This window comes from Haemaphysalis longicornis, unplaced genomic scaffold, assembly GCF_048455015.1.
Source record: "Haemaphysalis longicornis isolate Haplotype H1 unplaced genomic scaffold, Haemaphysalis longicornis Haplotype H1 scaffold_7, whole genome shotgun sequence".
Classification (NCBI taxonomy): Eukaryota; Metazoa; Arthropoda; class Arachnida; order Ixodida; family Ixodidae; genus Haemaphysalis; species Haemaphysalis longicornis.
The window spans coordinates 83,273,739-83,299,942 of record NW_027526422.1 but is presented as its reverse complement, the minus strand read 5'-3'; the positions used below and the strand labels follow the sequence as shown (position 1 = coordinate 83,299,942).

Here is a 26,204-nt window from a genome sequence, read left to right as displayed (position 1 = left end):
CGCCGTAGTGGACGACTCCAGATTAATTTTGACCACCTGGGGACCCTGCACGTGCGCCGAAATCTGTACGCGTGGATGTTTTCGCTTTTCGCCTCCATCTAAAAAGCAGCCACCGCAGCCAAGATTGAACCCAGGTCCTTGGGCTCAGCAGCAGGGCTTAGACACTGAACCACCGCGACAGGTCCCCCCCACCGTCCCTCTTCCCAAACATCTACTTACCGCACACCGTTGAAGTAGCACACTGCCCTCATGTCTTCAGGGAGCATTTCAGACTCTGGCCACTGGAAGTTGTCCAGGATTGGAATGATGTTGCACTGGCTTTGAAGAGCTTCCACAATTTCCTGCAGAACAAGGTGAAACAGACAGCAGTACAAGTTGATTTATTTGCACAAAGTTTAAAAATCAAGCAATAAGAATTGAAATGGCACGATAATGTTGGTTTCTTCAGAGAGTACAGCACAGCAAGTGGAGTGACTGCAGCTTTACGTCTGCTTAGCAAATACGCTTAATCAAGATGGAGACTAATGAGTTGCACATATGATGAAAAAAAAAGTGTGAATTTTGTTATGGCAGTGGGTCTCAATGGACACTTTTTTGACAAGATACATGCTTCCTTTACCTTTTCATGAAAAGTGCTTGAATCTAGGCATTATTTTTAATGCAGATTTTGATTGATTTGATTGATTGATTGTAGGGCTTAACACGGCGACGCAACACAGGCGGTGAGGTGCACCGTCGTGGAGGGCTCCGGATTAATTTTGACTACCTGAGTACCTTTAACGTGCACCGAAATCTTGTACAAACGGGCGTTTGCTTTTCGTTTCCATCAGAAACCTGCCGCCGCAGCCGGGAATCAAACTCACATTTTCATGCTAGCAGCGCTACACATTTTTTTTTTTTTACTGTAACCTTTTGGTGCCATAACCTCCGTAGTCGCTACACATAGCTACAGTAGTAAAAGAAAGCTGTGCGTGTTGCTAAGTCTGCATTGCAATGTGCTCTCTCTATCTTATGATCAATCTTTTCTGCTCAATTCAATTACAATTTGCGGATCTCCCACGCACCCTGTGCACCCAGTCTTTGCGGTCGGTGTCCCCCAGGCATCGGTCGAGGGCGTTGGGCGTGAGGACGAGCAAAAAATGCTTGGCCTGCCGAATGCTGTTGAGAAGGTTGTTGTCGAACTTCCCGGCTTCCAGCCGCTCCACATCGATGAACACCGAGAAGCCCCGGAGTTGAAGGTGGACCTTCAGAAGACTGCAAGATACCAAAAGGGCATGGTTATAAAAACAGTGTAGCTTGCTGGGCCAGTTGGTACATTTTAAAGGTTGTGAAAAAGCAAAAAAGGCGCAAACATAGAGGGGAAAAGCATGTGTGTAGTCTCTTTTGCACTCCTCATTTGGCTCTTTTATCGCCGGTTTTTTCCCACCTTAGAACGGCCTCTGAACTTTGCACTGACTGGGCTCAAATGTCTGTCGCTAGCACAGTAGTAAGTATTGCCACATTTCGTTTGCGTTTAGTTCATGCTCCATTTCTTGTGTTAGGGTTCACACTGCTGTCCTTTTTGAGTCACGTTCACCCCTCGTTGCTGCAATTCTATATTCTTAAAGCATGTTTTACGATAACGTTGTGAGCTTCTGCAAAGCATTATACTGCAACAGGCCACTCGAACACGTCAACGTGATTTTGCTATCATCAACCGCACACGTACATTTGTTTACTTGCTTATTCACTATCTGCTTCTTCGCAAGTTTATTTTGGAGCACTTTGTTTCATTAAACTTCATTTCGTCTCTTGCCTCACCACTGTTCTTGTGATATAGTATTGTACACGTGTAAGGCCTTGCACTTGCTTTACCTTTGGCTAGACATTTTTATTTTGTAATTAACTCAGTTACTGGCAGAGCCTGCAACTATCAATAAAAAAAAATTACACGAAGAGGAGTGCTTGAGTTCACAATATATCTAATACAACTAGCAAGTGTTGGAGTTATTGCAGTCAATCGCACTTTTCGTTGATCTTGTGTGATGTAGGAAACCTGTCCATCATTGGAATCAAAGGAATTACATGGGTCAGATATTATTGTTACATTTAATGAATACGAAGCCATCTGTAGCCCATAAAAACTGATTGATTGATTGATTGATTGATTGATTGTAGGGTTTAACGCGCCGACGCAACGCAGGCGATGAGGCGCGCCGTAGTGGAGGGCTCCAGATTAATTTTGACCGCCTGGGGATCTTTAACGTGCGCCGAAATCTCGTACACACGGGCGTTTTTGCTTTTCGCCTCCATCAGAAAAGCGGCCGCCGCGGCCGGGAATCGAACCCGCGACCTCGTGCTCAGCAGCACAACGCCTTAGCCACTGAGCCACCGCGGCAGGTAGCCCATAAAAACTGTTTCAGGACATAACTGTGAAAGCATTCATCACCTGGCAAGTTGAGATCCATTGGAGCGCCTGTAGCTGACGAAAACGTCCAGGTTCTTGCTCCGTTCAATTTCGTCCACCTCCTCTGCACACTCGTTCAGGCCTGCAAAGTGCACAAGAAGCGAGAACAGGCAGGTTGGCGATTGTTGCTGAAGCAAAAGAAAGCTCTTAAATTTTCTTTTTCAATTTTAACTTTTTTTTTCTCTTTGCTGCAAAGGTCTAAATAGGCAAAATGTCATACTGCAGTAAAAAAAAAAAAAAAACGTAGCCCCACGAAAAAGTTTACTGAGATAGTGTTACACATTAGCGACACCAAAAGCAGAGCACACCCCGTTTCCTCGATTCTAACCCCTCCCCCCCTTCCCTCCTCCTTTTCAAATCCGCAGTGCAAAATGAACGTTAGCTGTATGAATCAGGTGAAGCAGAGTTTAAATGTACAAGTCACCAGTTATGAGGAGGTGCAGCCAACAGGTCGCAGAGGAAAAAAAAATCCCAAGAAAGCACGTCGCCTGTCTCCTTGTGATCCGTTCAGGTGTAATGTGATTTTGTGGATGTGATTTTGTGGAGGAACATTGTCGTTGGCGTGCCAGCTGCCCTCATTGCTCAGTACTGCTGTGCTCTCATTCTCTCTCTCTCTCTACCCGCCGCGGTGGCTCAGTGGCTAAGGCGTTGCGCTGCTGAGCACGAGGTCGCGGGTTCGATTCCCGGCCGCGGCGGCCGCTTTTCTGATGGAGGCGAAAAGCAAAAACGCCCGTGTGTACGAGATTTCGGCGCACGATAAAGATCCCCAGGTGGTCAAAATTAATCCGGAGCCCTCCACTACGGCGCGCCTCATCGCCGGCGTTGCGTCGGCGCGTTAAACCCAACAATCAATCAATCTCTCTCTCTCTCTATTTGCTGATTCCCGCTGTAACTTTCGCAATGTTTAGGATGGAGAAAATACAGTAGGATTACTGCATTATTTTTGGTACATGCTCGATTCCTAGGTGAAGGGGCAATAAAAATAGTGCAAAGAGTGTGATGGACCTCTACTTGTGGCCATGGTGAGTGTAGGGACAATGATGTACCAACTCCTCCAAATGCTGTCTCTTCCATGGACTATGTGTTGTAGTGGGATATGAAAGCAGCACATCGAGACTAATAGTCAGTGGCAGATCCACAAGAGGGGGGGGGGGGGCAGTAGAGGCACACCCCTCCTTGAACTAGCTCTGCCAAGCTGCAGAAGGCCATCCTTCTTTCTTACTCCACCCGCCCCTCGCAGTCAAGGTACACCACAGCAAATGGCAATAATATTGTTAACTGTTATGAGTTCCACTGTTATCGCTGGGAGAGAGTTCCTCTCGTTTCTTTCTCTCTGCTGCATTGACCTTGCTGGTCAGCACCACCTCTTCAATCTGCAGCTGGAAGATGCGAGACTTCCTGTTTCTCGAGGCGCCGAAATGGCCCGGTTCCATGAACAGAGCTCATTATACACTGGCAAGTAAGTTATTTCTCCGGACCTGCGTGGGCGCGTTCACGTGGTCGAACAGTTTACTAGGTTGGGGCCCACGTGCAGCCTGCAAGCGGCGCACGTGACTGGGCCACGCTCTCGGTCTGTAGTGGCGCCGTTAAACGTGTCCTGTTTTCTCTTTCCCTTCCCTCCTACGGTGATGCCATCGAACTGGCACATGCGGGAAATAATAAAAAAAAAAGAGATGCCCAGCATTGCTTTATCACTGTCGGGAGCCATGCAAGCAGGCGCGCCGTCGGGTCCTTGTGTGGGTCCTTTTACGACGCCATAAAACATCAAAGGTGTTTCGCGACGGGGTATCCCGGAGACATCGTAAGCTGCCCTTAGATAACAGTTTACCCTTCTATTCCCGCCTCGTGTGTCGTGCGAGCTTATCTTTACCAGCATGCTTGTTCCCAACCCTTTCTGTTTACGCCCGTTACGTGTCACGCCATCAGTCGGTAGAGCACGTCACGCTCAGTTCACGCGGCTCTCCAGTGCTCGGTTCGAGCGGCGGCGTAATGGCGACCATGCGCGATCTTTTTGTTGCAAAAACGCTATCAAATGGCAGAGCTTTCAACGAATAGGTAGCAGGAAGCGTTCGGCTCTGCCACACGGCGGCCTTGTCCGACGAAGGGCGACCTTCGCCAGAGCGTCTCGCCACTCTCACTCTCGACAGTCTTCCATAAACTTCCGGCCTAGAACTAAAAACCGCCTCAAAGCGATAGCATGAAGGCGACCCCAGTACGCCCGGCCAGGGTGAATATTTTCGACCTCCCGGAACTATCCGGTACACAGCTAGGACGTCGGCAGGGAGTCTTTTTCTGTTCGTTGCTGTGCCATATGTTCGAAAAATTAGGTTCGCAACGGCCGCGTCACAACTGCGAGTGACGCTTGCCGAGCCGTCGGAACAATATCTTGTTCGAAAGAGCGGGTAAAGTCGGCAGCAAATGACCGGAAGTGTCGCCGCCGTCATTTTCTGGAGTAATTAGACAGCTTCCCGCTGTCCTCTTTCGACGCCACGCTGTAAGTGTACGAACAGCTTCGTTCCTAGATTCCTCCGGGAGCCCTCACGGGCGCATGCAGCTTCCTGGGCTGTTACCGCCCAGTTTATGGGACCCAACGTGCTACCTAGCAGCTCTGAATCAGCTGATTGAGTGCCACGACCCCTCAGGTGGCGTTGAGCGACCTCACGTCTTCGGGGTCCCACAGGTGTACGCGCAGCCCTCCTTTTCCGCGAAATGCCCCAATCGGTGAGCGCGCGCGGTTCCCGAAATAGCGCGTGCCGTTCGCGCAGAGACGGATGCTCGGAATACTCGGGGACATGACGGAGCAGTGGGCCAGGGCTACATTTAGCCCGCGGAGATAAGCGCCACGCGGCAATTTTTAGACACCGGGGATGCCCGCGCCCCAGGTTGCACCCCAGGGGCAGAGGAGGTTCGCGCGCGCACTGAGGGTCCCACCAGTGCGGACCTGCGCGGGCCAAATAGAGTGCGGAACGCGGGGACCCCTCGACAACGCCGGCTGTTTTCAAGTGCAGGCTTCTTGATCGCTGGGACGTTCCCAACGTTCTGTCTAAGGTCGACCTGAAAGCATCAGGGCGGGCCAAACGAGCCGTGGCACGCGTTGTGTTAGAGCGCGAGGCCCCTTGAACTCTAGGTCTGGCGTATCGATCGCGTCTGCCATTGCCAATTTGAACGAAGACAGACGAGCCTCTAACGCGCGCACCGCAGCTGTGGTTGCTTGGTCTACCCGCTAGTTCTTTCCCTGGCACTTTATTTGCTGCATTCCCAAATGTAAATCATTTTTTTCCCAACTGGATTAGATGCGGGACCCTCCACGGCGCTTATTAAATTTCGGTCATGGTGCCGGCATATCGGCGCTGAAAGGCAACGCTAACTAGTCTTGTCGGCTTGCACGTCAGCGTTGCGAAACGGGATCAAACGAGCCGTAACACGGTCAGAGTACTAAAAAGAAAGAAAAAATCAGATAAGGACGCTCCACAGCGAGACAAAGGGAAACCTGAGAGCAAGGGCCTGTCAGGTGCCGCGCAAGAGACGAGGCAATGGTCTGGACATGCCGCAATCGAATGTACCCGAAAGTCCGATGTTGGCGCTTGTTACTATCCGCCTAGAACTAAACCAGCAACCGCGAACCCTGATTGTGCCGCCAAGTAATGACGCAAGCGGTATACACGTGGCGTCACACGGCGCCTGTGGAGCAGGTTGCCCTTCTGCCAAGGGCGCAGATTGGATCGGTCTGCCCACGCCATCTGCGCCCTGTTCCTCGATGCCTCTGTGCAGAACGTTTCTTCGCCCTGCTGCGTGCGTCAGCCGAGCTTTTTCGTGTCACCGGGCCAGGTTCGAGCGGGAAGCGGTACAGCTGCCCCCTGCGCACGGCGGGTGCCAAAGAAGCCTGGCGAAATCAGTATGTTTTATTACCGGTGGGCGATTCATCGCAAGAACGCCAGGTTGTCGTGACTGATACAATGTTATAGAAGTTCTGTTGAGTTATAGCTGTTTAGGAGCCCGCAGCTAACGCGAGACGAATTTAAGCGCTCTTTTTTTGTTGTTATAATCACTGGCAGTGCTAGGAGGCTTAACGCCCACCCTCACCCCACCTTTTCCAGGTGCTCACAAATGCGTACAAGTTTCGCTGTGGGAAAGGAAGCTCACCCCGATAGTTGAAGAAACACTTCCGCGATAAAGTCCAGGCTATTCCACAGCACTCGATCCTAATTCTTGTCCTCGTGATGCACAGCTGTCTCGTTCGCCCTTCGTCAACAGTAACTGTTCCCACCTGTCCCCTCATTTGCCCTGACTGTACAGGGCAAAAGACATAACTGCAATAACTGCAAAAGACAACACTACCAAACAAGTTTTTCGTGTAGTCCAATTGGGCTGCTCATAACTGTTTATACGCTCCAAGTCCTACCGTATTTGATCCCGTCAAATGCTTCTTTAAAGGTGTGGCCCATTGTCTCCTTAGTTCAGTACGAACAGTGTCCAAAAGGTGCGCACTGACTGAAAATTTCGACTTGCATATTTTATGCATTTTAAAAATTCATGCCTCTTCAAGCACTAATATCGCAGCAGCGCGCTTTACAGAGCTTCTCACCGTGACAGAACGTGACAGCCAACATATATAGTCGGAACACAATCAGATGGCAGGGGATCGAAGCCCGCAACCATCTTTTTCCCGCTTTTTTTCGCACCCGCGACAACATCGCCCCGGCTGCTCATAGACAAACACTAGCGAAGCAGCCTGTTCACCAAAGAGTAGTTTTATTTTTATATTAACTTTTGCAGAACTCATGCCGGGGCACACAGATACAGAAAAAGGGCGCGAGCTCAGAGGAGGACAGGCTGGCTAGTAATGCAGGCGGCGGGCGAAGCAGGCAGAGGGGCGAGCGCCAGAGGGCGTCGGCGGCGGCGGCGAGGGCGAAGGCATGCTGCTGCAGCTGTTCTTACCGCGGATGGCCTGTCCGATGCGCAGCCGGTGGATGGAGTTGTCGATGCCGCACTCCTTGAAGAGCTGGTCGTCGTTGAGCAGCTTGAGCGAGTCCATGTCGACGCCGCTCTGCAGCATGCGGTACGTGTACTGGCTGAAGTCGGAGCCGAGGCTCTGCAGGATCTGGTTGACGTTGGTCGTGTCCACCGACGAGTAGTCGGCCATGCGCTTCAGCTGCGACAGCTCGCGCAGGAAGCGCCGCCGCAGGATGCCGTTCTTGATGCCGATGTCCTCCTTCAGCATGGGCTCGTCAAGCTGCAGCAGCAGGTCGCCGTCCACCCGACTGTTCACGAACTCCGTGGAGTAGTTGGTGAAACCGATCTGCAAAGAACGACGACGAGGGGCGAAAGAGAGAACGTTACGCCTTTAGACCGGCATCGACATTGTTACCACGTGATAACTCAACAAGTTTCACCAGTGTAGTGGCTTTAATCAATGCAATTGTGGGCCGGAAAGAAGGATTACAAAAGGCCATATCATACGGCGAACGCTAATCACGTATCCTACAGAACACAGCAAGAACACGTCTCGCATCTCTCCGTATAGCGACCATCGGTCAGAAAATATACCTCGCATGTATGCAGGTGTACAATGAATTTGCTTATCAGCTGGCTGCTTGGTCGGTGGGAGTTCTTTTAGCTGAAGAGCTACCGGTACCTCCGTATCACCGTAGTTTTACAGTGCAAAACCATCAGACTTTTTTTGGCGACTGTGGAGAAACAGCCCAGGAGCTGGCAGTGGTGTTTAAACATACCTAAGCGAATGCCGGAGTCAGAACTAAGACTACGGTAATTAGCGTGCAACAGGCCATACTTCCTTGAATCGTAGACGTAATATGCTCAATCTGTGGACAGCTGTGTAGTGTTTTTGTCACCCCACACAACTATTCATAACACGAATGAATTCGCGCATTCCACGTGCCCCTTTCGATGTCTCACATTTATCTCTGCGTATTCCCGGCCAGTGCTCCGGAAATGGCCGTACCTGCTTGACCCACTCCTGCACGTCCTCCACAGTCCAGAGAGGAACCTGCTGGGACAGCTTGTGCGGCACCTCTTCGCCAATCAGCTGCAGAGCTTGAGCCGCAAACTTTGACGCAATGGCATTCGGAGAGCTGGCCACCTTGCGCAACGCCTCCAAAGCTCCGATTTCCGCAAACACCTGCAACAACGCGCCGCCGCGCAGCATGATGAGCAACACTTCGCTCGCGGCTAAGAGTAATTGGAGAGGCCGTGCGAGGGGCCAGAACTCACCGACGTGTTCCCCTGTCGCTTCTTGATGCCGGCTTCCATGGCGAAGTGGAATGCCGCGAGGCTCCGGGCCTCTTCCCTGTTACTGTCCAGGACGGGCACGAACCGTAGCAACCAGTCCTTGGACTGCCCGTGCACGTGAGCAACGTGACTCTTGGCGAACTCTTCGGGGTGATGGCTCGTCACGAAGGGCTCTACGAGGTCCAGCGTGCCCGACTTCATGACGGCCGCTTCGATCTCCTTGTTGGCCACCAGCGCCGCGATGGCGAGGCACGCGTAGTACTTAATGTTGTCGTCCAGGTTGAAGGCCAGCGGGAACAACCACACAGGAGCCTTGTGCTTGATCATGGCCTGGTGGTTCTCGGGCCCGCCGTAGAGGGTCAGGTTGGCAAGGGCGGAGGCGCAGTGTCGCAGCGTCTCAACGTCGCTGGTTCGGCAGTCGTACAGGATGGACTTGAGTGCTCCAAGGCGAATCAACTCGCTGCACGTGGACTCGGAATGCTTGAACAGGTGGCACAGGATGCCCGTCCCCACACGAGAGAAAGACACTTGGTTGTTGAAACTGCACGCACAAGCCACCTGGACCACGGCCTCGAGTCCGTGTTCGACCACGTAAGACCGGTTCTCCGTCGACAAGCACTGCTCTAGAAGCCTCGCGCTGGCGAACTGCAGATCCTCGCTACCCGAAGAGCAGTTCTGGAGGATGACGTCGAGGCCTCCATTCGCCCGGAGGATATTGCACATAGTGAATCCCAAGTCGTGGCCATACGTCGGGACAGCCCACGCTTTGCGGATGATGGTCGACATGCTTGACAGAAGCTCGACTGCTTCCAGCTCATCAGCGGTCTTCAACTGTTCCACGCAAACGGTCATGCGACTAGCGAACCGCGCGATGGCCTTCTCGACATCTGACTGAGTCGTAGGAGATCGCAGCAACTCAAGGTCTTCCGCGACGGCCTGGTTAAGAGCAAGCCTCTGGTTACCGGGCAGCGGCGGCAAGCCGCTGGCGAACATATCCTGCGTAGGTGACGTCACGATGGGTGAGCCGGTGGAGCTGCCACCGTTGGTGTAGTCCGCGTGCTTGACGGTCTGGTGCGAGGCGGACGTCTTTGAGACGCCTTTGGAGCTGACTACCACCTTGGAGCTGGCGGCCGACGCGGAGCTCTTTTCCTGCTGCAGGACGCCCTGGTTGTACTTCTGGCGCTCGTCCTTCTTGGCCATGGAGATTTCCTCGGCGGTGTAGTCGTCCGTGGCCATCTTGGCGACAGAAGCCACGGAACTCTTCTGCTGCTGGTGCAGTGTGTCGCCCACCTTCAACTGCTTCTGGTCCTGCTTCATGGCGGCCATTTTTTCTGCCGAGAAGCCTTCGCCCTCCATGCGCGCCTTCACGGCCTGAAGTGAAGAAACAAGACAGGACGAAAAAAAAAAAGATTACGCGAGCAACAATGACACCTAAAAAATATAGAAGCTTTCTAGAGCACCTAAGTACTTCTCATGGGTTGTGAACGACCGCGTTAATGTCCTATTGCAGAACGGATATGTCAGTATTGTGGGCGTTACCATGTTCCTCCGCGCCGCGCACAGAGTCTTTGTGACTACTGCGCCGCTGGATAACGCCGCGGCAAGGGCTCAAATTACGTTTTATTTCATTCTCATCGTATTTATTAGTCTATTTGTTTTTTATTACTATGACTTACAGCTTTGGTCAATCATCACTGCTTGGTCTATACAAGCAAGCCACATGCACAGACACATTTATTTTTTCGGTGATCTTGAAACAAAACAATCGATTCTATAATATTTCTGCGTCGCCGCCGCGAATCGGAATCTTTTTAACATGCAGACTTGTAACGTCCGTCACAGTGAAACTGCCGTGTAGTCAGGTGTTAAGTAAAGGACGTCACGTAGTCGTCGGGCATAAAAGCTTGCATTCGTGCATGCACGGGCTGCCTAGCTCGGCGCGTACCTGAGAGTGCTGCTTCTCCTGGAAGGTGACGTCTCCCGCCTGGAGCCTCTTGAGCTCCTTGTTGGAAGTGGCCGTCTTCTCGGCCGTCACTCCGTCCGCAACGACCTTGGTCTTGGCGGACGAGGTGACCCGCTTCTGCTCGAAGCGCACCTCGGACGGCGTGGACTCGCGGACCACTGTTCCTCCCGCTTCCTCGGCGACCTCCGGCACTCCGCAGTCGACGGTGTATCCTCGCTGTGACGAGATCATCTTCAGCCTGGAGTCACTGCTCGAGCTGACGCTCACGCTGCGGCTGTAGTTGCTGCGGTTCTCCTGCTGGAACATCTGCTGCTGCTGCTGCTGCTGCTCTTCCTTCTGCTGCTGCGTGGTCGTCTGCTGCTGCTGCTGCGAGCTCGCCAGCGAGTGGTGCAGCAGTTGGGACTTCTTGTTCAGCAGTGAGCCTGAGCTGCTCGATGACGACGTCGTCGAACTCTTCAACACCTGCGCACAGAAGGGCACGCGCATGCGCTGTAGAGCCGCGAGGGACTTGCGATATCCGCGGCTTTCGGTTGGAATAGTGAGCGGATGGCGTAATAGCTACACCTGGTAACCAACTCCGATCCAGAGTGTACAGGTAGCTGCAGAATGTGCAGATATTCTGGACAACAGCGCGAAAAAGACGTGGAGGAAAAGAACGGACAGGACGGATGGATGATGCCAAAAGAATGGCTCGGACAGGTCAGCGCTCGTCCTGTCCGTTCTCTTCGTCCACGTCTTTTTCGCGATGTTGTTCAGAATGTCGCCATACCAAGTCGCCAAGCTCACCGCTCTGTGCAGATATATTCAAAAGTAATTAGGAGGACGAGGTATCATGAATGTAACCGATCTTTTCTACAATTCTGCCTTTCTAGCAGGTGCTAGAAGGCAACAGTAGGTTCTTCAATTTCGAGGTACGGTCTATTCGCACACTCAGGGATGCGGGGAAACGTAGGGTCGGTCGATTCGCATAAGTTAATGCGCTGGTGTCCTAATTGCTTTGGCTGGGCGGCACATTTACAGTCTGTGAAGGGTTACCAGGCCGCCACGCCGGCCATTTAAAACTCCGACTGAACTTATCGACAGCCTGCATTCAAGGCAACACAACTTTGCTTTATACGAAAGATTTGTCAGGCCATAACTGATCACAATACCGTTTGACGCGGAACGATGTTTCCTGTGCAGACTAATTGGCACTTGAAATAATTTAAACTGCCCGCTCCCTAAATTTAGCCTTATAGCTTAACAAAATGCCTTGCGACGTACACCGCTGAGCGGAAGAAGATTGGCAGAAGCTTCGCCTTTAGGCGTGGAACGCGTAGCATTACAATGGCATGGAAACTTCCCCAGTGGCTAAAACTTTCCGCTGCCCGCACGCAATCCGTTGAAACAGCGCGTTCGAATCCCGGTGGTTTCAGTGGGCGACGCGGGGTGGCGCTTCGGGATTTTTCGCTCACGCCCAAAGCCGACGCCGGCTTTTCTGCGACACAAGTATAGGTGCAGGTATAGTGCCTAGAAGTATATTCTAGGCACTATAGTTCAGGTAAAAGTGTACGTAAATAGCAGCGCCTCACCTGAGAGCTGCTGCTGGAGTGCTTCTCGGAAGCGGAGTAGGAGGACGAGGAGACGGTGTTGATCTTATTGCCCAGCTGCGACGTCTTGGCCAGGTTCTCGACCACGCTGCTGACGTCGGCGCCGGCTCCGTTGGCCGAGGTCATGGGCGCACTCTTGGGTGGCGTCGGCGGCCGTTCGGGGGAGATGTCCGCCATCTGCATGTACAAACGTCGCTAAGTTCAACGAACGCCAACAAAACACTTGTCCGATCGCTTGCGCAATCCTCGCTTTCATCCCTGCTCCGCCTATATACTCGCAAAGGAGCTCAAACGCGGTTCACTCGCCTTTGGAGCTACTCTTTTTTCGTATTAAGGTCAAAGCAAGCTTGCTGGCCACTTAAGACAGGTCAGTAGGCACTCTCAAAGGAAATGTCGCCGGCCTGTATTCTATGGGTTTGTTTCACTGTATATCGAAAATTTCGGACAGCCGAAATGAATGGAGTCGTTTTTAACGCCCTGCTTTTAAGGACCCTTCCGGGTCGTACCGCTTGCTTACGAAGCATCACGCCGCTCACTCTTCCGGATGACGTCATTTGATTGATCGATTGATTGATTGTAGGGTTTAACGCGCCGACGCAACGCTGGCGATGAGGCGCGCCGTAGTGGAGGGCTCCGGATTAATTTTGACCACCTGGGGATCTTTAACGTGCGCCGAAATCTCGTACACACGGGCATTTTTGCTTTTCGCCTCCATCAGAAAAGCGACAGCCGCGGCCGGGAATCGAACCCGCGACCTCGTGCCCGGATGACGTCATTTAGTGTCAGTGTAGGCATAGCAGTGCGAGCATAGTTACCATCTGTAAACAGCATGCATCGCGTCATATTCATAACAATGCATAAACGTCAGTGGAATGAGCGCCACCGCTGTAAAACATAGTGAGGTCAAATTACATTTTTGGTAACGCTCTGGCTGGCGCGCCAGAAATTTTTTTCTCCGGGCTCCCATAACGGCCACACCAGGAGTGTGCAATTTTTGGTAGCGGTTTGTTTACTACTGCAGTCGAATCCCGATAATTCGGAGTCGTTTAATTGGAATTTTCGGTTAATAGGAAGTGATGTTCCGGTCTCGGCAATTTTACATGCAATTTCATAGAAGAAATTGCTCCATATTTCGAAACTAAAACCCAATATATCCGTTAATTGCAAGTTATTTAGAATAAAAAGCAGCAAGCTGACCGTCATATATCTTGACAACATTCAAAATTTTTAAGCGCCAAAACACCGCCGTGCTAGCATTATGTCAATACCATCGCAATTGAGGCCGCGCACAGTCGTAAAGCGGCGGCTCAGCTGAGACTCAAGCCGTTCTTGCGCTTTCTGTTTTGTCGCGAGTTCGATTACTGCGAAGTTTTTGGCGGTCCCAGCGCATTTCGTATTAACAGGAGTCCACTGTATTACCACTGCAGAGCGAGCTTTTACTGGTGTAGCTATAATGACGGACATAATGCCCTTTTTACTGTGCACGCTGACAATACCTTAACTGCACCCTGCTGCAACGTTACGTAAACAAAAAGTTTGAAAGAAGAAACCTCGTGTTCGTATTCGGCACAAAAAAAGCAACCGCCTCAGTAAGGCATTTAACAAAGAGGTTGCGTGGCTTGTCTGCGCGTGTTTCTAAAGTTAGCGTACGGCGTGAATGCGTGTATCCGTGCCCGCAGTCGTACTGCCGTATTTTTTTCTTTAACCCTTAAAAAACACGAAAGCTATTCACAACTCGAACCTTCAGGAACATTTTTTTTTGCTCAAAAAAAGAAAAGAAATACGTCGCTCATTCCTCGCGCCTTCCAGGACGGTTGGCAACCACAAGTACCCTGGCCGCATACCTTCACGCTTCAAGCGTCTAGTGGAATGTAAACACCAGGCGGAATTACCCGAGATTATCGACAAAAAGTGCACCCTATCCTGTAGGGGTGAGGAGTATAGTTAACCACGCTCTACAAACGCGCAAGCGAGCTTTGGCGCCGCTTTTGTATTCAGCAGACATCGAGCGATTTAGGAAAAACAGCAATACAAGAGCTTACACCGTGCTTTAAACGCTTCAAACTTATAGCACGCCGTTCCGAATGGCCGGGAAACACGGACGAAGGCGTCAGGAACCTCTTTAACATGGGTGCCACACGGTGTACCACATTCCTGGAAAATGCCCCGCTGCTTTTGAGGCGACCTACAACTAACTGCACCGTGCAGCTTCGAAGAAGTCACGTCTGGGATAGTTTTAACTGCGGAGAGGCCGCTGTGCGATTCACCTCACACCTACAAGACGAGAAAAAAAAGCTTGACCTTGTCTTGCCTGGTGACCAGAAACATTTATCAAACTTACACGGCCCCAGCAACGGTCTTCACCGAAACTATATTCCCCGGCTCCACGAAAGTCGTCGTCCCGGCAGGAATGTTTCCTCGTTCCGACACGAGACGAACGCTCTGTGTTTTTTGTAGCAGCGCATGCACGCTTCTCCTTACATCACGTTTGCGAAGGACAAACAAGCGGCTTTTCTGATACGGAGGGCGAAATTTCGCGTTAAGCGTTGTTTCTCCGAAAACGACGCAGAGCGTGCACGGCCTTGGCATGTCCGACACTGCTGCACAACAGCGTTCGGCTTGCCGCGTGGATCTGCCGCAAGGTCATGGTTCATGGTATCCTCGACATCAGGAGGGGAAAAAAAGGGGTAAAGGGAGGGTTCAGCCTCCGAATGAAGATCCGAGAAGTCCTTGCTCGATAGCAGAACGTGTGCTGATGCGCGATTACGGCGTCCGCCGTATACTCGGAACTGGTTGACGAGAACTGCTTATCGCTGAAGCCTTACAAGCTTGGCAAGCACGAGGACCCAAGGCTGTGCCAAGATAGATTTGCTTGTCGCATACAGTCGTGTTAGTTCGCGTTAACGACGTGACAAAGGTTATTTATCTAGTGTTATAGGATGACGTGCGCGAGTGAATTATAACCACATGTGGAGTGCGGCGATTCCGGTGAAATTAATGCGCATAATACGCTCATGTTCCGTCGTAGCAGAACGGCGAGAGCGCTGCCTGCCTGCCTCTCTGGTTTGCCTGCAAATGAAGGGTGTTTTTTTTTTTTTTCTCGTTTCCCCCATTACCAGCATCTCCGTTTCCGATCCTACACCACAGCGCTCCGTCTATTTTTTACGAGGCTAGGATTGCAGGGCACGAAGCATCTACCAACAATCCCAAGGCGTGACCGATATGACAATAGTAATGATGATACGCAAGGTCCCTTTAGCCTGTCCATTTAAAAATCGTCGTAATCATCCTCAACGGAAGAAGCGAAGGCGAGCATTGGTTAGAAATTATCTTATAATGCCTCCAACGTTTCCGCGGGCAAATTAATTGGTGTAAATGGAACGGACGTCCGCTAACATCATTTTTCTGCCCACTCAAAACCCGGGTTTAGAATGCAAAGAAATTACTTTCTGGATAATTTAACGTCAAGTCATGCAACCTCATAACACCGGTGGAAGCAAAGGCGAAAGGCAACCATGAATAAAAAAATATATAACTGGCCGCGGGATCTATCTGTACAAAAAATAAATAAAAAGGGTTCCTGCGCTTTCGCCTCGGTTTCCTATCAGAAAATGTGACGTTTGGCATTAAGCTATACAGCGCTGCACAAAGTATCCGTTGTAAGCAGATAATAAAAACGTGGTTAGTATTCATGACAGAAATCGCAGTTGCTTGGAATTAAGCATATAATTTTCTTTCCCCGGATGAACGCTTTGATGAGCGCGATAAGGCGGATCAATATGTAACAAACTCTAGTGCGCACATTCTGCAACAAGCGAAATGTGAGGAAGCAAATAACCACAAACAGTATTTTTTTTTTTTTTGACAGCATGGTTGCAAGGCTTAGCTACAGCCTTCAAGTGTCGCGTCGAATTCGACAACCCATGCATCCGAACAGATTAATCAAATAAAGCTTGGTCTGTATGTGAAGTTCCCATTAGCTTTCCCGCTTCGCTTGTTCACCAAAGGTGAACGGCAGCCGGATACAAAATTATGCAAACGACTAGCGAGTGATCATCACCATCGTTACGATCACATATCACGAGTCTCGATAAGAGGCACCAAGTAATGCCTGCGGGTATGACAGTGAGTTCCCGATTATATAAGCCATCTGGGGTGATTTTACGCTTTCTTCTCCTATAGCCGCTAATATACGCGCATGTAATTTATTTTTTTGGACATTGTAAGGACGGGTTAACGCTAATTCAGCCACCCTGCGATTCTAATTCCTGTGCGAGTTGGTGATGCATGAAGGAAATGAGAGAGCTAGCGAAGCCAGGCATGGTCAACACGCAGATGAAGCAAGCGCTGCTGTGCCGCCCCAATCTTGTCCTTGTTTGATAGCAATGCTTAACTTTTACCGCCATCTAATTTGTACTGCATTTACGTACCCCCCCCCCCCCCCCCCCGCTTGTTTCCTTAATAAAATCAACAGTTCTCGATTGCAAAATATATATTTAACCAAGCCAGCATAGCGTTGACACTTCAAACACACTACGCGCATTTGTCATTTAGCTGGGAAGATTTCCAGAAAGCGTGACCTAAAGAAAGAGCGGAATGTAAGGACACGAGACATGCAGCTGCGCTCAACGAACAAAGCTTCATTCACCAAGACACCGCCTTGTGAAAAACTGGACACAAAGGCGGGTTCGTACTAACGGAGGATGTCACGATTTCGCTCCTCCAATTGAACGTGGTGAACTTCGAACAATGAACAAGGGCCGACGACGGGGCCTCGGTAAACATAACGGTAAACGAGGGCGAACGTCATCGGGCGCCGTTCAAACGCACCCGAAGGCTTTTGAAAGGTCGCTAATGAGTTTTAATTGCACTGCGATTTCAAGTAATCGCGGCTATTACAGGAAAAGCACGTGTATATCGGCGCGGTCGTTGCAACGTTTGTTTGGCGATGCATAAGAACGGGCCGAGACACGCGATACTGTGCCGTTGCAATGCACGACGGCTGTTGCGCACCACGTTAGACGTATGTTTCAACGTTTACGCGCGCGATACGAGTCCAATCTTCTGAACCGACGAAGCGTGTATTGCGATTGTTTATCTTGCCCCTCGGGCGCTGAGAGCGTAAGGAGGTTCTGTCAAGAGTGTTTTCGGCATTCAGCGTACGACAACGAGCCGTTTGACATGCCGCTTTACTGCGTGCGGGTTGTTTTTGTGAAGTCACAGTGATCCGAAGCAATTAAGGGGTTAAACTAAATGGTTAGCACCTAACGATGAATAAAGTCTTCGCTAACACCAGGATCATACGCATTTATACCGTAGGGCATCAAAAAATTAACATAACAAGCACCGAGACACCCCAACGGGACTCGCGTGAATCGTCCCGCCGGGAGTTCAATCGTTCCCGCAAGAGCTAGTGCTCTTGCGGGAACACCACACCACACTGCTGTCCGCTTTAAATACAGCGCGTTCCGAAATACCTCCGCTGTCCGAACAATTCGGCATTCGACACCCGATCAATGCGTATTATCTCACCTGGCAAAAGAAGCTTCGCAGCGTCGGCGGGAGGTCATCGATGAGGGAAGATGCTGCCGCGTCGGCGCGCACGCGGTACGAAGAGCGCATGTTTCGTTCCTTCCCCCCAAGCTCCCGATGTCCAGAGAACAACGTCAAACGGCTCCCCGGCCGCCGCGATGCAGAATCACCGCACTTCACGCGACGCCGAGAGCGCACGTGGAGACTTCTAGAGCGAAGCCAGCACTGGGGAAAGGTTGCCGAGCGACTGCCTCCGACAGCGCGACCACTGACCGACTGGCTCTTCCAGCATCTTCCCTCGCTGGCGTCTCTCTACTCCGAGCACGTGCGTTCTGCCACCGCCAAGTCGCGGCTGCGAGGAGTACTCGCTTCCCCCTCTCGTCGCGCCGCCCCGCAGTTACGCGGGCAGGCAAGGCCGCTCGCCGGAGCCTTTCGCCGGCCGGCACGACGCACCTGACTCACCTGGCTGACGACACACGCCAAGGCCCGCCCGGAATTCGGAAACGGCCCGACGACGGCGGCTGATCGACAAAGCGCCCGACGAGGGAAGCCCGCCCGCGGCAACGGCGCTTCGATCGTGAGAACGCCCGCCGTCCGCCTTTCCCCCTTCCAGCTCTTTGTGTCGTTCCCTGCAGGCCGCCTGACAACTCGCGTGCCTTCCTTTCGTTGATGTATTTGTTTCTTTTGGCGCAGCTTTCTTTTTCACCCAGCGCCTGCGCGATTTGGAAGACAGCGGTGTCGCTTGTAAAAACGCGCAGTGCGTCATCGTCGTCGTCGCTTTTCTGGTATCGGTGGACAAGGGAAAGATGACAAGCGGTGGTCGGACGGATCGAATGAAAGGCGGCGTTTTCATCCGTCGTGTCGCGATGACACAGCGGGGGACACCATCACGCGCGCGCCGCAGGTGAGCGCGGAAATAACCCGCGCGGCCTAGAAACGCGCACGAGAGGCTAACGATGCGTCGTCTTTGTCTTTGACAACGATCACCCGGGGGCAACGATTGAAGCGTGGAATGCGCATTAGGTAACGGGCAGGCAGCTAGCGGGCTTCATTTGCTATTCAGCTTGCGATCATTTGACGATAGAATGAAGAACAAAAAAAAAACTGTTCGTGCTCTCAAAATCATGCCAGGGTCGCGGGTGATCCCACCGGGGAAATACCGCCACTCGGTTGAATGGCTCGTGCGTTTCTTGGGTAAGCGTGAGGTCCTAGGTTGGATCACTTGCGATGGAGGCCGATGGAGATGGATGCAGGCAAACAAAAACAAAAAAGATACGGGTGCACAAGTCTTTGGGGCGCGCAGAAAAACACCTGTTTCTCCAAATTAACCAAAAAGGTCGACAGAGTGGGTATGTTCGCCTCATCCACGTGCTAAACTCGACATTCTTGCTCCGCTAAAAAATACGTGCAGGCAATAGTTACAAAAACATAGTCGCCGCCTCCTAGATAAAGAACCCCCCCGCCCCCTCCAGGAAAAAAACAACGGCTCAACCGCCTCCGTTTCAGCTCAAAACTTTTGCACCGACCACCACCCGCCCGTGACGCTCGTGACGTTTGATATGATGCAAATGCTTGTGGACCTTGCACAAGTGTTGTATGAACCCACGTGGCGTTGTGTTTGGAGACGGAGCACGTAGTAAACGCTACGTGGCGCTTTCGATTCGGCGAAGGCACCCACGCTGGCCTCATTTGGTCTTTTTCAATTGCCCGTGTGGGAGCCCCTTCGGTAACCGGCAACGTTTTAGCGGCGTTGTCTGCGGGCCAAGTGGTCGCGGAGGCGGACAGACGCGCTTCAGCTCGCGTAGAGAACGGGGTGAACGTGGCGTGGCAGGGCGCGCAGTACTGCACAAACCGTCCCACTGCGGGCGTGACTGCCCCATATACGCTACATAGCGCGCATGGAAGCATTATAGCTACCAAATACGGTTTATTATGACTCAGCTGCAGTATGCAATAGCCGACGAAACAGCCAGCGTTTAACGCCCTATTCAGGGAACCTGTGAGACGTAATTGATAAAGGACGCAAGGTTGGTTCACATAAGCTCTTGTGCGCCGGCACGGATGAACACCATCCCTGTTTGATATTCTCTCAAGCATATATGGATCCAATTTTCCCCGAGGAAAGACTGGACCCCCTCTCATACCTCGTGAATGCTGAAGAACCAATTCCGATACGACACAATAGCTGCGCCACTGAAATGGAGAATTGTGATGCGAGGAGAGGTTCGCGACGTTTGGCGCGAGCAGACACCTTTGGCGGTGCCAAGTAACTGTTAATACCGTAATTATTCGAATATAAGGCGAGATTTTTTTTTTCCCAAAATCTGTAGTCTCAACGTCGTACTCTGCCTAATATTCGAAGCTCGGAAATATACATTTTTTTTTTCTTTTTTGACTCTCCAAACTGCAGCCTTGCCTTACAATCGTGACCGCCTTATAATCGAATAAATACGGTATTATCCAACTCAAAGTTCGCACGCGTGAAGATATCAGGATCTCGCGCCTTCTCATCTTTTTTTTTCCTCAAGGTATACGCGTGAGTTACCTTCGGGGTATACGCGCTCACTACATAAAGAGATTTACGGCACGCGTGAGAAGAATAAAAAAGAAAGAGGGAGAGAATAGAGCCTCTGCATTAATAATGACGTTGAGCGGCAGCTTTTACGACTCTTCTCCAAGCAGTAAGGACATGCATGCGAATAACGAGCGAGGCATGCGCGCGCACGGAGTACGAATAGGCGCTTTTACAGTCAAGGCGACAACCGCGTGCAGGATAGTAAAAATACAAGAGAAACGGGCCGCGGCGATCCGCTTGCGCGGGGAGGAGGGGCGCTTGATAGCTAGCTTTACTATACACCGCGTACAACAGGAGAGCCAGCCACCCGCGACTCGACGCCCCCGCTTTGACGGCCGCGCGCGGGGATTTCCGCCGTCGTAGTTCCACTGACCCATATTCCGGTCTCGTACAAACGCACGCTCCATCCATCAGACGGAGAGAGCGCGCGCACCCGGAGGAAATTTTCCGCGCCGCTTTCTTCGAGCGCCCACGGTTATGTATGCGCGCCGTCTTCTCTGTCCCCTCCGAGGTCTCCCCCTTCCCGGGGTCCTCGACACAAGAGCGACGTGGGTAAGCGACGCCACCACTGTGCCCTCAGCAACCATGCTGAGCGACGCACTTTTTTTTTTCGCTGGCAGAAACGCTTAGAAATGCTAATCAATCCAATACAAAAGCTAAGCTTCACACGCGATGTGAATGAATCCAAGCTGGGAGGAACCTCGATCTCTGGTATTTTGATGCAGACAGCCACACATCACCACGCCTCACGACAGTTTCTCGGGACTACGATGCGCTCGCAGCTTGATTTGGTGTTCGAACTGAACTTCTTTGCCATTCCCCCTGGAGAGTATGTGCTGCTGAAGTGCGCTGTTCAAGAACGACAGACAACGACGTGTTTTTCGCGCTAAAATGCATTTACGAAATTTTCTTGCTGTTTCATTCGGGCCAATCATATACTACACCTTCGTGAAGTTAAAGTTGGTTTTCCCTCACTATGCATACGCTGGCAGTGAAGCGATCTTTAGAAGCGTAATTGTGTTTTCGGCTCGCATGCAGTGAAACTAGGGTTAACTTCTTCCTCTGACAGCAGCCGTTGTAAATATTATTTGCGCTAAAATTTACGGACTTTGCATCCTTTAGATGACTCCTGAAAATCGCGAGAAGGGGGCGAAGAACATGCTGATTAGCAGATACGTCCCTTTGCAACGTCATATAGCCAGGAGGCACGATAGGATTAGATTACGGATGCAGCGGTGATTTGATACAAATCTACCTCCGTGACTGTGACTGCACCAGCTGTGGGATGCCATATACTCCCAAAGACCTGTTCGCCGAATGCATAACATCGCGGCCGTTTCAATCGGCAGCCATTGCGCGCTTATGTGTACACAATATTACGCTTAAATGGGCATTAAAGTGGGTAGTAAACCTTGCTTAATCACTCAACCGGTTTAAAGTTTATACCGTGTTTTTTGCAGGCATTTGCACTCATTTTTAATGAGAAAGCTGCCTTCGAGAGTGCCGTTCGCCTAGCATCGTCCTCTCAGCCAATTTAATGTCGACGTCGGCTATGACGACACACTGGAAAGTCCGCAAGGCTAAATGTTTTATCGGACCGCAAACTGATTTAACCTGCACAATTCGCACGGGAACAAACAAAAAGTCGATATTAACCATGAAACGGACACCTTTCGCTTTCTGGTCTATTCCCTGTACACGCCAGCCGTGGAGGTTTGATCCGTGTTGAAGGCGGGTATATACATCTGAACGATAACTCAGACCTGGACAAGAAAACCATACTTAAGCCACACGCGACATAAATTTCGCTGTTTTAAAGTTTCGGAATCAGCCCGGTGAATCCTTAAAACATACGCTTTCTTGCCCAGGACAACGAACTAGCATAACTAGCCACTCGCATCGGATAAGCCATTATGCCCTTAGACATAAGAGAACGGAGTCAGCAGTAGAAGGTTTCAGATTTTCAAACGTGCGCACTTAATGAGTCTCCAGTCCTGTTTTCATTTACCCCGTTTCTGTAACACAGGGAATGGCGTCAACTTAAAGCTGACGTCGTTCTTGACCGCCGCCCACGTGTAGTCCTTGTGCCGTCCAGCAAAGACCGGCTCCCAAAGCCCTAATCGGTGGCTTGTACTGTACCCACATGTCCTTGCCTCACAAGGGGAATATTTATTCTCCCTCAAAAAAAAAAAAAAAAAATGGCGACACCACCGCCTGAATTGTTCCCACGGGTATACGTGAAGTAACTACGCAATAAAATTACCGCGCTATGCCCCGAGACCTTCCAGAACATAGCCAGGTAATGTCACGTGCAGTAACATTCCAGTTACTGCACTTTCAAACATGCTCACGCTGATTTTACGGCACTGTAACACTGGTTGGCATTTGGAAAACAGAAAAAGAAACAAATACAGAAGAGTTTATGGATGCGAACGCGTATAATAAATGAGCGGTATTTAGCGATTTGTGGGGGAATTAGAATTAGGCGGGAAAGCATAAATGAATGGACACGCGCATAGATGTTGGCTGGATAACCTTTAGAAGCAGCAATAAATACCTTCAGCGCCTGCGCAGCTGCAAAGTCCGCGAGGCGGTACCGCTGGCGGAGCAGGAACCCGAAAATCCTCAGCCGGACGAGCAACGCTTCCATCTCCCGCGAGGTATATCCGGCCTACAGAGCGGATCGGGCATCGACGGCCTCGCACGTTTCACTGCCGCGAACGGGTGACGACCATGACCAGTTTCCAGGGTGCTCAGCCGTCCACTCTCCGAAAACCGGGCCGCTACTGGAGGGCCAGGGACCTGTCGCGGCTCCCAAGTCCATACTGACACTGACCGACAGAAACGTCTCAAGCAGCCACCTACGGCGGGCAAGGGGCATAGGCGGCCAATGTGGCGCGAGGAGGCGCGGGGGGGCAATGCGGACCCGGACATCGGGATGGTATTTCCTTGCCTCACCCAGTCCACCTTTCTCTTTTGCTACTTGGTAATTGATGGCCGAGAAACGGAAGCCCGGGCCTCCGGAGTAGCGCGTAGTACGCCGGAACGCGGGCTTCGCCGCACTTCTTTTGTCCGCGGCTACGCAGATCGGAAGCCATCCCCCCTCCCCCCCGCATTTCGTGCCTGTCTTTAGGGGTCAGAGCGGCGTCGGCTACGGAAGCCCTGCCCTCGCACGACTTGACCAGGCATGCGCGGTGGTCGGTCCAGACGCCCGCCGGCAGGCTTGCTGGTCGCCGCCCGCCACCCACCGACAATGCCAAGGCGTGATTAGCTTCACGTAACATTGTTAGTCCGCTACAGAAACGTTGGGGAGAAAAGGGGCAGTGAACGTGCGTAAAAGGACATCGGCATCGCTTTGACCGGGCCATGTTTTGCGCGAAAGTTAACGGGGTGTGGACAAATGACCGTACGCGCGTAATTAGCGGCGGCTGTAAAGGCGGGCGTGAGAAAGGAGTGAGTGGGCGTCTCCACTTCTTCGACGCCGCATCTGTCGGTGTGGTCTGCGCTGCCCCGTTGAGTCACTGCATAACTGTGGCGGCGTAGCGGCGCCTTTTCATCAGTGCGTGAAGCGCTCGTCCGCGCACTGTGTGTCGGGACGCGCGAGCTGCCAGAGCCAAGTCGCGCCCCGCTGGGAGGAGGTCTTTCCGCCGTCGGCGGGTGATTCACTGAAGCCCGCGCGGAAGCCGAGCGAAGGCAAGAAACGTGGTCCGTAAACGCGTGATGGATGCTCTATTCGGCGCCGTAGGAACGGCGAGAGTGAAAGAACAGAGCTGATGCCGCCTGCCCTGTTTGAACAGTGCGGAGGCAGTGTAGGTCGGAATGAATGGACAGAGTTCGCGAAGCTGCGTTCTGTCAGTGGCTTTGCCGCTAAACGCCCAAGGAAAGAGCAGGGGAGGCTTCGTCGGTGTGTGGCGGCGGCGAGGGGGGTCTAGCGCAAATGAGGCGTTAATTTGAGGGCGGAAACGCGGGTATCGTTGTGTGCTATGTTCGCCGCAGTTTGAAGCAACAAGTTTTGTCGTTACAGCTGTAGTGGAGTGTGGGGTTGCGTAAACATCATCGTGAGTTTTTTTTTTCTTTCTCCTTACGTTGTTATTGGGAATTTTATGCCGCGGTCAAAACCTGTCTTTTCTCCCTTTTTTTTTTTCTAGACAGTATGGAGGTACGGCCTCGTATTTATTTCTTCTACGCTGGTGCGCAAGGGCGGCCTTAACTATAATAAAGTGCTACGCCAGGATACGTAACGTCATCATTTGTGGCTTACTCTTGGTGGTCTAATTGACAGCATTCGGTTGACACTGCCCGCTTTGAGGGGACTTTGTCTCTCAGTATTGCCTTGCATAACGCCACCCGCTCGCGCGCAGCACACTTCCGCGTAATCCGCAAGGATCCGGTCAGCGCGTGCAGAAGCTGTTTACCTCGAATTTATGTAAGCTGTTTACTTTGCCGCTAACACACGACAAATTTTCAGTCGTTTGTGCCATTTGTGTGCTTGACTTCTTATGCATGTCGCACTTAGCTGTAATTTACCTAAATGCGGCGACGTCATACATCATTTCGCTGCCCTTTTCACGTCCGAGGCGCGAAACAACGTACACAGCTGCTTCATTTCTCCGATAAAACGTTGTTGACATTCCGTCTTCTCGAGTCGGTTTCGTTTGGAGTGTTTTTCCTTCGCGGAAACACCGCGGCATTCTTTCCTTTTTTTTTTTTTCAGCCTCTATTTGGAAATATATCTACACTGTACGGTGGTGATAAGGTTGAGCACTCGGCTGCGCGTCTCCTGAAGCGTTCGGAAATATATATATATATATATATATATATATATATATATATATATATATATATATATATATATATATATATATATATATATATATATATATATATATATATATATATATATATATATATATATATACGTCGCCAAGCAACTGACAATTCGTTCACCCGTTGCTCTTGCCTCAAATACATGCATTGCGCGACTATTTGTATATCTGCTACGGTGTTCCTGCGCAGGCACACGTCCTTTAGCTCCCTACGAGGCCGAGAGTAAAGAAGAAAAGAAACACTAGCGGACAAGAACCGAGATCTATACATATACAGGTCACCTCATCCAAGGTGCAACTTGGGCGCTCGAAACAGCAAATTAACAGGATTCCTCAGTCGGCGGCGTTCAGCTGTGTTTAATCACCCTGAAGAGCAATTTTAAGCAGCGGACAGAGCCGTGCACTGCCCGCTACGCATTACACGAACACGTGGATCAAAACCGACCTGGAAGGACTGTGTAAGAAGACACGGGAAAACAAGTTGCACGAAACCCCAGAAACATATAAATATCGCTTCTTTGATTACACGCTAAGGAGGAGCTCTCGCAGGTCTTCCACGCCTTTGCAATGTATTCTCTTTTATCTGCCGAGCATCTGAAGACTTCAGGGGCAGCATTGGGGCACGAAGGGAGGCGCGCGTGCCGTGTTCTACGAATCGCCTTTCAATTCATCATTGTTCACGGCCGACAATGTCTGCGGCGACGGAGGAGGCGAAGTTACTCACAAGACGCCATTGTGAATGACAAACGGTACGAGCCGTTCTCTCCGCCAAAAAGGGAGAGGGGGAGAAAGTGATTCTTTTTTGTCCTTTCGGCAAAAGAGCGAGTGACTGGAATCCACGCCGGAAAGGAAATGCCGCAAAGAGAGCGTCGGCACGGCGGCACGACTTGAACGAAATTCCCAGACAATCTTGTGACAGCGAGAGAAAAAAAGACGTTCAGGCACTCTTTTATCGGAAACAGGACAAACACTCTTCGGACCTACAAAGGTGCTATACCCACTTATCGCCCATCACTAACTTCCT

General features: G+C 51.3%; 1 protein-coding gene across 12 annotated transcripts in view; it reads right to left on the bottom strand.

Annotated features, from left to right (window-relative positions):
- Positions 1–26,204, bottom strand: part of Sarm (sterile alpha and armadillo motif) — a 175,375-nt gene that overhangs the window by 3,064 nt on the left and 146,107 nt on the right. For 9 of the 12 annotated variants that reach the window (XM_077677921.1, XM_077677929.1, XM_077677923.1 and 6 more), the window contains exons 2-9: positions 12,230–12,424; positions 10,641–11,120; positions 8,678–10,066; positions 8,409–8,585; positions 7,385–7,745; positions 2,429–2,528; positions 1,065–1,254; positions 220–341 (exon numbers count right to left, since the gene is read on the bottom strand). In XM_077677921.1, the coding sequence (XP_077534047.1) occupies positions 220–341; positions 1,065–1,254; positions 2,429–2,528; positions 7,385–7,745; positions 8,409–8,585; positions 8,678–10,066; positions 10,641–11,120; positions 12,230–12,424 (3,014 nt within the window). Of the gene's footprint in view, positions 1–219; positions 342–1,064; positions 1,255–2,428; positions 2,529–7,384; positions 7,746–8,408; positions 8,586–8,677; positions 10,067–10,640; positions 11,121–12,229; positions 12,425–17,779; positions 18,209–18,232; positions 18,463–26,204 lie in introns of those variants that run through there. The other 3 variants (XM_077677928.1, XM_077677930.1, XM_077677922.1) reach the window with 3 other exon arrangements.